The following is a 13,045-nucleotide window of genomic DNA, read 5'->3' on the forward strand; positions in this document are numbered from 1 at the left end:
GACTCTGTCCAAAAATAAATGTTTTTTACGTATTTCAAAACCTTACATTTTATTTTTGTCCATGTCCTACTGAGGAGCGCAGCTGCACATAACTCTAATCGAGGTATGGATATAGCCTTAATTGGAGCCACCTTTGACTTGGCAATTTGAAGAGTGGTTTTAAATGTTCCGGCGAATGATTGGCGAATGTAAATGGCGCACCCATATGCGCGAGATGAGGCATCTGCGAACCCATGTATTTGACCACTGTCCTGAAGACACTTGAATACATAGCGCGGAACTCGTATACCATTTATGTAATTTAAATCATTTTTTATTTGCAACCACATTGAGTGCAGATCCTGTGTGAGTGGTTCATCCCAATCCATTTGTTGTATCCATAGGTCCTGAAGTAAAATCTTGCAACGAATTGTAATAGGACTTAGCAAACCCAAAATATCGTAAATTTTTGCTACAGTTGACAAAATTGTTCGTTTGGTTGCAATAGAGCATTCATTGGATTCAAAGTTAAAGCAGATTTCGTCCCTCATAGGTTTCCATACCATACCCAACGCTTTGGTAACATTGTCGTCACTTACTTTTATCTGAATTTCTTCTGCTGATTTTTCGATTAGTTGTGGGAAATTTGAATTCCATTTCGCAAGCTGTAGACCAGCATGTGCCAGTAAAGTAGTAATTTCGTCTTGTATCTCTAATAACTCCTTTACACTGTTGGCTCCAGTCAACAGGTCGTCAACGTAAAGATCCTCTCTCAACACTCTGCTCCGACTGGATAGCGATTCCCATACATGTCAGCAAGGTGGGCTAAACAGCGTATGGCTAAAAATGGTGCAGATGACATGCCGTAGGTCACTGTGTTTAGTAGAAATAATTGCAAGGGAGCACTCGCAGTTTCTCTACATAAGATTAGTTGGAAGATTCGATCGTTTTCTTCAACAAGAAACTGTAGATACATTTTTACTATTGCGGCTGTGAGTGCGTACCGATGTAGACGAAATGTTAATAAGGTTAAAATCAGTTCTTGCTGAATGGTTGGTCCAACCATTAAAATTTCATTTAATGCTTTATTCGACGAAGTACGCATTGAAGCGTCGAATACCACCCTTAGCTTTGTTGTGGTACTTTCGGGGCGTAGCACGCAATGGTGAGGTATAACGTAATGTAGACTATCAAGCTGGGTATCTGAAACCGCTGTCATGTGACCTAAAGTTTGATACTCTGCCCTGAATTCGCAGTACGACTGATGAAGCCTAGGATTGAGATAGAGGCGATGTTCAAGTGCAAAAAATCTTTTATGCGCACCGTCAATGGAATTCCCTAGGGCTGCTGGAGATTCCTTAAATGGTAGGCGCACTTGCAATCGGCCGTCGGAGTGTACGAAAATATTATATTGAAAATGTTCTTCACATGCTTTCTCTTCTTCGGATAGTTGCGGTGGCTGCGACGTAATCTCTTCTACTTCCCAGAATTTGCGCAGTAATGACTCGACAGATTGTACTTCTCTCACCACATTGCACGTTAATGGTTGAGTTATTGGTTGTCCGCCTACAACCCATCCTAGAGAAGTGTTGACTAAAAAAGACAAACCGTTGCCTAGAGTTACTTTTTCTCCGCGAAAAATATCAAAGAAGACCTCACTACTAATCAGTACATCCATTTTTTGAGGTTTGTAAAACAATGGATCAGCAAGATTAATTCCTTCGGGAATGGTCCAATTTTTTGAAAAAATGTATTCGCTAGGCTGCATTGACGATATTTTCTTAGTTACCGCAAACTTTGTAGAACGTTCAAAAGTTGAAAAACGAGAGCGAAATATAGCATATACTGCATGCTTTAACGTTGTTTAAACGTCACCGATTCCGGAGATTTCCTGATTAGATGTTTGTCGCTTCAGCTACAGGCGTTTAGCGGTTTCTTCAGTAATAAAGTTTACTTCGGAACAAGAGTCTAACAGAGCCCGAACGGGTTGGAAAATCCCAAAACTGTCTTTCATTAGAATTATGGCTGTTGGGATAATAGCCCTTTTTTGTGATCGTATCACCATAGCGACTGGTGGATTTGACTCAGAAGACGGCTGAGCAGTGCTAGGCTTTGCATCGGAACTCGGTGAAAATATATGTAAGTGTGTATGATGCATGCCTTTACAAACTCGACATTTAAATTTGGAAGGGCATTTTGCTACAGAGTGGCCTTTTCGCAAACAATTTATGCAAAGACCTGAACGCTTCACAAATTCAAATCTACTTGACACAGGAAGAGCTAAAAACGTGGTACAATTTCCCAATGTGTGTTCTGCTGTTTGACAAGAGGCACATGTTGAATGAGAATTCACAAATATGTGTGAAGCTCTTTTTGAATGCAACCTTTGTTTCGAGTCACGAGTATGCACAGTAGAATCCGTGGGTTTGGCATGACTCTCTAAAAATTGGCATCGCCTATTTAAAATTTTATAACATGCTTCCCAAGTTGAAAGCGAGTCATAGTCTTGTTTTTCCTCATAGGATGCTTGAGAACCCTTGTCTACTTTTGAAAGAACAATGTGAATGAGAATAGAACTCAGAATTTCAGTTTCTGAACCCAACGATAATAGTGATGCACGTATAGCTGAAACCTTATCAATGAATAGCGAGTTAGAATCTGCATTCTGCATGGGTGAAATATTAAACAAAGTTGAAATGTAATCGCGAAAAATTAAAGTGTTATTATCAAAGCGATCCTTCAAACGTTTTAGGGCCTTAGTGTAGTTGTCTTCAGTGATTTGTAACAGCTCCACAACTGACAATGCCTGGACCTGAGAGGCAACCCAACAAATAATTGAATTTGTCAATTGTTGGAATTGTAGGGTCTTTGTCGACGAGGTTAGCAAACATAAACGAAAATCTTTTATACTCGGCATATTTGCCGTCAAATTTTGGCAATTTTTGAGCAGGGAGACGGGTATGATGTAATGTACTGAATGCTATTTTTCAATTGCATAATCTTTGCCTTTGCGGTAATATCACTCTCCTCGATATCACTCCTGGCACTGTCTGTTGGATTAAGTTTCTCAATTTGTCCCTGAATATGGCATTGTTGCTTAAAATAGGACACAAGGATTTGAAGGTGACATTCTAAAATTGTGCGGTCCGTTGTTTCCCCTAACTTGTCTACTTTGGCCTTCATATTTCTAATATTCCGTTACATAGTGGATCGTTGTTGTTTGAGTGACGATAATTGTTCTTCGTCTTCTCCCGCCATCGTATTGCAAGTTAAAGTGGACGCGCAAAGGCTTAATAATTGAATTGACCAGCGAAAACCAACAAGTGCAACTACAGTATAAGAAACTAACGGCGATTGAGATTCACTGCCAGATTTTTACCATGTGAGCGAATGCTAAATAAGGGTACGAAAACACTGTAGCTGCGGTTGACCTTCGATTGACTTTCCACGCTGATGCAGAAAACGTTAACGTTTTTGCAAAGAATTATTACGAGATCATATATGTATGTTGGGCGGGCACTAACAATTTAACTATACCGTATTTTTTTTACTTTAATCAGTAATAAGCAAACAAATAATTGTAAGATGCAATTAAAAAAACCTATTTATGTGTATTCATACGCTATCTTATAATTTAGGTGTACTTAATTCTTACGGCTGTTGCTTTACGTAACGCCAGACTTGCTGATGTAAATGCTGCTGCTTGTTGTTGTAGTTGCTCGCCCAAATATGTTGATTGGAGTAAAAAAGAAAGATTTGTCACACAGGTGAAATGCTTCGATATGCACTATTTGCAATAGATCCACAAATTCGATGGCAATCGATACTTTTATGAAAAGAAAAAACGCGAAGTAATCAAGACTTTTTATTAAAAATTCTTTTTAACTTTAAATGTCCTGTTACGGTCGCCAATGACGCGAGTGAAGCAAGCAGAATTAAAAACGACGATAATTAAATTTTGTGACTTTTTTATTTGCTTGTTCAAGTACAACTATATTGATTATTACAATTTAACATTTCATGACATTATACTGTTAGGTTGCTCTCTAACTGTATGAAAATTATACTCTCTTACTTGAGATGTATGAAAAGGTAAATGTACATAAGTATAGCTAGTATGCAAAGGTATGATTGTGGTTACAATAATTGACCATTATTATTAAATACATGCTTTCGCTTAATGTACCACGCCCAACAATTACCATTACCTCAACCACTACCACTGCTACTATCTCAACCACTAATACTTCCACTCGTACTTGCATTTTCAACCTTGCCAACCTATATTTCTTTATGTATAGAATCTACTTATAAACCTAATATCCATTGGAATCCTGCTTCAAATATTTGCTGAGATAAAGCGAAATTAAATTGTTTCTATAAGGGGATGTGGCATCGCCAACTTTTCATAACACTATTTTATTTAGTCTATTCCGGTACGTTTCTATCTCTCTTGGTGTATGTATCCCTAAGTTAATGTGACTTCAGCCAACACCGCAGCAACACCACATTATGTAATGATGTGTTAAGTTGACTTGAGCGAATCGCGTCTACACAAGAAACCAATTCGTAGCAAAGTGGATCTGGGACAATCGGAAAGAGTTCCGCCAGGTATAAGACACATTGCTCGATACAAATTTATTCAAAATATTTCCATCAGCATAATAACATGAAGTGCCATGAAGTAGGCCAATTCTCAACACAATCTACTAAAACCTAATTTCTCTATTGACTTTCAGTTATGCATTCAAATGAAGAACTTCATAAGTCATCTGTATAAATGAGTATATTTTCTGCTTTACGTAATCTCTCTACCGCATTTCTATTGACTGATTGCAAACTGCATTTTCAATTCAGCCTATATTGAAGCAATCAAAATTCGTGCTTGACAAGAAACAAAAACAAAAAAAACTTGCAAATGCAAAACGTGAGAATAGAACTAATTCAGAATATTAAAAATTGGTAAGAAAGAAAAAATAAATAACACCTATACGGAAGTATGAAAAAATGAGTCTCGCCACATTTGCATTTAAATACTGAAAGTGTGACGTGAAAGCATACACAATTGCATACACTTTATATATATAAGTTGATGTGTGTGTGAGTGTGTGTATGTGTGCATGTGCAACTTGTAGACTTGCATTGAGTTGCATAGAGTCTGCCTCAGCAGGTGCTAATGGTAGTTCACTGCAGCTATAGTTGCAAGTACCTTTACTTCCTTCACTCTATCAACTTAGGGCAACATATGTCAGTCTATCTGTCTGTCTGCCCCTTTGTACGCCGACAACCAATTTTTCTTCTTACTTTTCACTCAAGACTTAACAAGTGCATATATCAGTAGCGTAATTTCATTGAACTGGATGAGGCGTTTGCCTTCGGGTCGCAATCGCAGAATAAGGATTATAACACAGACCGAAAAAAAAAATAAAATTCAAGGTCAGACCCAGATACAAGAGTTTAAGTTCGATTCTGGCTTTCGAGATATTCTTACATAAAATACTTTACGTTTTCGATTGCTGCAAGCAAAATCAATATTTATAGCATACTTTCAGGCAGACCTTTCCATCAAACTTTTTGAGTTTTGCAGCAAATGGAATATTCGATGTAATTTTCTGGAGCACTTTCAGATATCAATATCTCGGAAACTAGAGCCAATTTGAAAAATCTCGCGCCAAATTCCCCTGAAAAATCATAGGCTCATATCTGGGTTTCAATTCGTCGGCCTGTGTAATAGATTGACTTGGGTGGCAGCTTCTACAAATCTAAGCAAGCTTACTTGGATGTTGAGATAACAGATGCTATTTAGCAGTGCTGTCAGTTTTGTACGCCGATTTTCAGTAATGTTGCTTCTATAAATATCTATATATATATGGACAAGCCAAACTATAATATCTTCGCAGATTATGTTACCGTGAGCCTGAGCAGTAAATAATATCACCTCCTCAATGTCGATCACTGTCGTCCACTGGAGCGAAAAGATCATCTACATCATCATAAAAGTTGACACGCCAGATATGCCTGTTTCGCGATAACTTATGCTAATTGAGAGCACCAGGAGAGGTCAAATCTTTTACCTGCTTTTCGCAACTCACAGAAGGTTACTCCTTCCTCTTCTTCCAAAATGCGGTGACAATTGAAATACTTTATTTACGATACTCCCTACGGCAGCGCATTACTCCCGAAAAAGTTGCAGTTTGAAGATTCTGAAGGGCCAGAGGTAGCTGCTTTAGAAGCACATTAAGTGCATCAGTTGGACCTTAGTGCAACTGTTCGCCCTTCGAATGCTGCCCACTGTACTCTATTCATCTTTTTAGTATTGAACTCTTTGTTAATAGCTGGCCACCATGCTATAGCTTCATATGTTTTATGGGTGTGACGACGACATCGGCTGTACATGCCATATCACATGTTTGGAGCTTAGGCCCAAGTTTCTGCTGACGATTCTCTTACACGAGTTGTAGGCTATGTAAGGCTTTTCCACCCTGCGTTCGATTTCGATTTAATCTTTCTGTATATCTCAACTCCCAAATACTTGATTCTCATAGACATAGTGAGGGAATACTATTAAGAGAGTACACTCCAAACGTTGGTATTTTGTTCTTGTTAGTAGGTTTATAAGATGTATAGATAACGCACCTTTCAACCCAGTGCGTTCCTTAGTGCAGGTACGCCCCTGTCGCACACAGATATCCACATATACAAGACACTACATATTTATTTTGCAAATGAAGTTGTGGTTACGCCCAAGTCAACTCGTTAAGTACATGAAAAATACTTCATCAACTCACAGTAACTGGAGTAGACTGAGAGTGTGATGAATGTAAAGAAAGCGTAAGAAAAATAAGTATGCGGACATGAGGAAATTAAATATATTTATTTAGAAAAAAGGAAAGGTTAAAGCATTCACTTAAATTATATCACCGAATGCAACGCAATGCAAAGAAATTGAAGTGAAAGCATTGTATACAACAAACAAGGAAGTATCATAGTTTTCTGATTGTATGCATATATGATCGTGTTTTTGTGAACGTATTTGTGTTTTTACCTATATATGCATAGAAACCCAATTTGTAAGTAGACGAAATGATATACTCCAATTATAATTTGAATTTGGTGCGTCGCGTACAGGAAATTTACTTTTTTGCCTTGTTTGAGTTTTCCATTTAGAAACATATAATACACAATGAATAATAATTATGTGTATGTATGTTTAATGATTCGGTGTTGCAAAAGTGATTATATCACACGCCTAGATCAAAACAGCAAAACCGTTTGACTTCCCCATATGCGTCCATGCAATTTTTATACTCAGTTGAGCATAACAGTAATCCGTAACGGCATAACCTAATCGAGATAGATATAGACTTCTATATATCAAAATGATCTGGATAAAATTTTGTTAGCTGACCTAATCATGTGAAAACGACTTCATAGCTTAGAAGGACATTAAACGGAAATGTGAAGCTTCTCAATGCCAAAATAATGACATATCAATTTTAAAAATCGGACGTCAAATAACCAAGTTACAACGAAAAAACATTTTCGGCTGTATTTCGAAGGATCAAAAAAAAAAAATAAATTTCGAAACCCTCTCAACATAATCCGTAAATTTAGGGGCGGACATTAGCAACTTTTTTTTTGTATTGGGACCAACCCAGTCAATTATCATACATACAGATATACGTTATCGACGAGGTGCCGGTTTTTATCGAAAAGTTATCGGTTTCTATCTAGATATTATCGATTTGTTATCAACAAGGCATCAATTTGTGATTGAAATTTTATGGATTTGTTATCAAAAAATTATCGAAATGTTATCGAAAATTGTCGATTTATTATAAAAAATTCCTCGATTATTTGTCAAGATATTTTCAACTTCCTATCGAAAAGATCTCTTTTTTCTGGCCAAAAAATATGGATGAGTTATCAAAAGATATCTGAAAGTTATCGATTTGCTATTGAAAACTTATCGATCTATTAACAGAATTTACATACAAAATTTTCAAAAGTTTATCTACCTGTTATCAAAAGGTTATCAACTTTTTATTGAGAAAATTATCGACTTGCTATCAGAAATTTATCGATATGTTTAAGAAAATGAAGCGATCAATTTTAAGAATTTATAGATAATTTATTGAAAATGTAGTGACTTGTTATAAGTGATCGGCTTGTTACAAGTTATCGATTTGCTAGCGAATAAATATCGACTTGTTATCAAAAAGTAACGGATTAGATATCAGCTAGTTATCAACTTCTAATCGGGGTGTTAATCCGGCGTGTTATCCATTTCTTATCGACGACTGCTCGGTTTTTTATGAAACCGGTAGCGAAAAATTTTTAATACAAAATTGATGTCACATTCGATACTAAAAAACTATAAAAAATTCTGTATATAATCGATAACACTTCGATTATCCATCTATAAGAATCCGATAAGAAACAAAAAGGAAGCCGATGAGTCGACGATAGTAATTCGCCACCAAAACAAGCCAATAATACAACCATAACATCTGGGTATTGATTCATACCGATAAGAGACTTAAAAGCTCTTTTCAAAAACCCCGGCATTATTTATTTTTGGCAAACTTGTCTCTATTGTGGTTTAACTTCCATCCCTGGGCGAGCTGTAGTTACCCAAAAAACATTTTCTATGCATACTTCTGTATGTTTACACATCGTGAGTACTTGTTACTCACGCATTGTAATTTAAAACGTAATTTTTTATGAAAAATACTCACAATTAGTTGCGTGTCTGAAATAATCACACCAAATGTAATCGACATCACTGGACCCATAAGCGGTGAAACCAACATAGCAGCAACTATATTTGGTGCATTGTTTTCGATTAAACCAAAAGCAGCTAGCGAGCTAAAAATTAAAGAAGGCAATCAATTTTAATATAAGTTGTTTATATTTCTGGAGCGATATCGTCGCTCAAAGGATATAAACATGCGCCTAAAAGCATGCAACAATAAGTGGCATATCTTCCGGATTAGCAAACGTAACACTGCAAAAACCATACAAAATTACATTGAACTTACGACTTTGATTTCGTTTTTCAAAACTTGTTTTGTGATACTTTTGCTTTCGGATTCCGTTTTGCAAATATGTTTTTGTTTTTTCATTTAACAAACAAAAGTTCATGAATAAATGGAATCCTCCGAGTGCAGCGGTTAAGTTTATGAAGACTACGTAATGTCCTCAACTGATTTTCATGCTTCTCAAATCACAAGGGCTTCTAATTGAAACACTCCCCAAAATGAAGTTTAGCTGACGTATAAATCTCTTGAGTATCCGAGTGGACTCCAGCCCTCACAACTTAGAACTTTTTGGAGCCTGCGCTGTAGATTTCTATAATTTTCTCACCTATTGTATTGCTTTCCGAAGATTTTCCTACTCTATAAAGCTTTTTGTCAGGTCCGGTGGCTCCTGTGCACTTTATAGCCAGAAAAGTATCTTAGTCAGGGGACCAATTTTCTAATAAAGTTCTAATAAAGCTGTAGTAGTAGACTAGTGAGTATTCTCTGGGTGTCGAATATCTGACTCCCACCTGATCATGAGTTTCGACTACTCGTTTAGCGCAAGTAAAGGCTGGTGGTATTAGCATCTGGATTGCATTGCCGAAATGCTAGACAATTGCAGCCTCTTATTGAAGAAGTTGATCCTCAAGTACTTTCGCATTCCCCATACAAAAAACGGTATTTTGAAATATGTCAGAAAATCGCGACAGGATACGACTGTACTAATTTTTGTTATTGTTTCAATCGAACAGATGCCCACAGATGAGTCATAGGGTAGTCCTTTGCAGAATACGAAATCGACCCTAGACCATCTGCTACGACAATGACCGCTTTGATCGCTCCACCTTTCGGTTCGGCGTTTTATAGTCGACTCTTAAGACAGGTATGCCTTACTGCGGTTATAGTTGAAACTCCTTGTCTGATGGGTACCAAAATGTTATATATTGCATGCTTTCAGGCGCACTCGATATATGCGCATATGTATTTGGAACCGCAATATATTTCCACCTTTTCTATCATCCATTATCCCGTCTTATATTTAACATGAAATTGTAGTATATCGTTCATACATACTCACCATGCGGTCACAATTAAAAGCAGATAATCAAATGACAATGAACCACCGGCACGTACGCCATCTACAACTTGCTTAACGGTCAATTTCGATTTAATTGATTCGACAAATGCATTCCATTTAGATAATCCCTCGGCATTTTCATCATCGCTTTGCAATTAAATGGAAATACATAATAGAGTATAAATGAGTGACAAGATAAATTGAAACGAGAATGCTAAGTTCAGGTGCAACTAGAGCTACAAAAATCATGACTGTACAGCAGCGAGCAGAGAAATGGCAGCAACAGGTGCACTAAAATTATGTCAATGAAGTGCTTTTGTTTATTGCTTTCGATATTTTAAGAAAAAGCTGCCACGAATTTTCTAACTTAAGCTTTGCAAACAAATCTCGAAAAATATAAAATTCGAGAATATTATACGAAAATTAAATTTTTTTTTTAAAGTTGTCTTAATAAATTTGCGCTTGCAGTCATATAACCCAATCAATTTTAGACTCTTAAAATACAAGTTATAGGTCACTCAAAATTTGCATTGGTTTTGGGCAATTTTTTCTCAATGTAGGTTTCAGATTTTTTTTCAATCAGTATTGAAAAAAATCGAAAAGACCCTTAAACAATTTTTTTAAACCCATACGAATTTCGCTCGACCTTAAAATTGTGCCAAAAAACGGCATACTCAAAAAATTCCGGGAACTCCAAATAAAAAGTTCGAAAAGTTCTCCAGTTTTTTTTTTTTTTTATTGGTTTGCGTTTGGTTCAGACACAACGCTTATTGAAGTCAAGAAAAAACAAAAGTTTTCTTGACGAAATTTCTAAACAAAAAATCCTTTTTTCTTTTCGCTACTGTAGGTACATAAATAAGTAAATATATGAATCAAGCTGAATCTAAAGTGAGCATATATCTGTTTTATGAAAACTAAAGACGCTTTTATCACAGAAAAAACATTTTGCGTAATGGTAAATCCAAAAAACTATACGTGCTAGCTGGCCGCTTAATCGGGCTCCTAAAATATGTGGAATGTAATATGTATAGTAGGGTGGTCCATCTTATAAAATAAAAAATATTTTTTTTTTTAATTTCTTGCCTCCCACCCCACAGAAATGTTTCATTACGCTAAAAGTAATTTGTGTCAAAATTTGGGATAAATTGGATAACTCTAACCCGTGCCGCAGGCAGGTCAAACATTTTATATGACGCCACTGAGTGGTTTATGCAAATAAACTAGTAGGCTTCAATTTATCGCCAAAGTGTCTATTACCCAAAAACCGTACGGACATACGTACGTACGCACGTACGCGTCCAAGTTTGAGTGATTTTTGTGGCAACTTATAAATCAGCTGTTTCTTTTGTTTTGCTTTGTATACATTTAGAACAATGTTGCCATTGATTGGTTAGCATGCAAACATCCATTTTCGGTTTACAGTTTTTCACATCGTAAAAGGTGAAAATTAATACAAAATATATCTAGCTAGTTCATTTATCTATAATTTACAACTTTTCATATAAATTTTTCGTTAATTTATTAAAATTAGAAAAATATATTATAGATTTTCTGTTATAACTGCAAACGGACCATACTCAGCATATAAAAATGTCAATAGGCAATTCTGTCGTTTGAGAGAGCAGCTGACACGTCTCTCGCGGTGTTTTTCTTCTCGCTTTTATATTATAAGATAATAGCTTTACGGTAGTAACACTGTGGCTATTCGTGCATTCTTCTCTGGAAAAGGTTTTTCTTAGAAGTTTTTTTATGATGTCTGCTAAAAGATCTTAACGAAAAGATTGTGAGGTTTATTTAATTGGACACTGTACGTCGCAAATTGTAGGCAATAAATTGCCCTCCATTAAGCAAGTATTACTGGTGCTATTTTACAACATGCGTGAAGTTAAGCTTAGTCTACGTGACTCTTAAAGAAGTTTCTGTTTTTTTGGGATAACTCTCGCATTCCGACACTTAGAGATGATCACTGTATCGAGAAGCTTGAGATGCTGTATGCAGAGTGCAGGGCACTACAGAAGTCAGCTAAAAGACCTAGTTCAAAAGAAAAAGAACATATTTTTGTGGAAAGACTTGATGATTTATTTGATATCTCCCATACAAATGCTTTGGAGTTGCTGAAAATAGACGAAGATAAACAGTTTTTATAATCAAAGAAAAAAACGGCGTCCTGGCTATATGCATGGGTACGATTACCAACTTGCTTCCAAAGAGAAAGCTGCTATGGAAAGATCTGAAAACTATTCGAGCGAATGCAGCGAAGCGTTCTAGAACAATCCAGAATAATGGAACGAGTTACATTTCCTTTATCATCAGGTGGCAGTTCAGACAAGTCCGGTAGCAGCAAAGATGAAACAGATAAATTTCCAGAAGAGGTACTTCAAGAAGAACCGGGTCCTTCACAACCAAACAAGATTCTATGGTGCACGTAACATTGTCACTCCGAAAATATCAGCGGCATTTGATGCCTGCAAAATTAGCGACAGATATGGAGTTCACATTTTAGTAGACGTAGCAGAAGCATTGGGGCATGACGCTGCAGCTTTTTCCGTAAGCAGATCTACATTACGACGGTCCAGGCAACAAATGCGTGAAAAGAGATCTATTAATTTAAAAGCTGCTTTTGAAAAAGATAAGTTATTGGCACCAGTAATTCATTGGATGGAAAGCTTTTACCTTCCTTAACTGAAGCAGAAAAGGTCGACACGCTTGCTGTCTTGGCTACCAGTGGTGATATTGCTTGCAGTTCCTGCTCTGCCAAATTCAATAGGAAAAGAGCAAGCCGCTGCAGTCTATGACGTACTTTTGGAGTGGAATTTGGACAGTAAAGTGATAGCGTTCTGTTGTGATACTACAGCATCCAACATGGGTTATATCAATGGGGCAGCCACAATACTGCAACACATGTTAGAACGTGATATTTTGTACTTTCCATATAGACACCACATATTTGAATTGATTTTGAAAAGTG

The 13,045-nt window shown here is 36.6% G+C and overlaps 2 protein-coding genes across 2 annotated transcripts in view; one reads left to right on the forward strand and one right to left on the reverse strand.

Moving 5' to 3' along the window:
* Nucleotides 1-13,045, forward strand: part of LOC137241500 (serine-rich adhesin for platelets) — a 759,406-nt gene that overhangs the window by 378,576 nt on the left and 367,785 nt on the right. The gene's annotated exons all lie outside the window — the stretch shown is intronic.
* The window catches only part of LOC137239647 (uncharacterized), a 244,279-nt gene that overhangs the window by 168,796 nt on the left and 62,438 nt on the right, over nt 1-13,045 (reverse strand). Inside the window, exons 6-7 of the mRNA XM_067765190.1 lie at nt 10,078-10,224; nt 8,718-8,847 (exon numbers count right to left, since the gene is read on the reverse strand). Coding sequence (XP_067621291.1) covers nt 8,718-8,847; nt 10,078-10,224 — 277 coding nt within the window. The remainder of the gene's footprint in view (nt 1-8,717; nt 8,848-10,077; nt 10,225-13,045) is intronic.

The sequence above is a fragment of the Eurosta solidaginis genome, chromosome 2 (assembly GCF_040869045.1).
Source record: "Eurosta solidaginis isolate ZX-2024a chromosome 2, ASM4086904v1, whole genome shotgun sequence".
Classification (NCBI taxonomy): domain Eukaryota; kingdom Metazoa; phylum Arthropoda; class Insecta; order Diptera; family Tephritidae; genus Eurosta; species Eurosta solidaginis.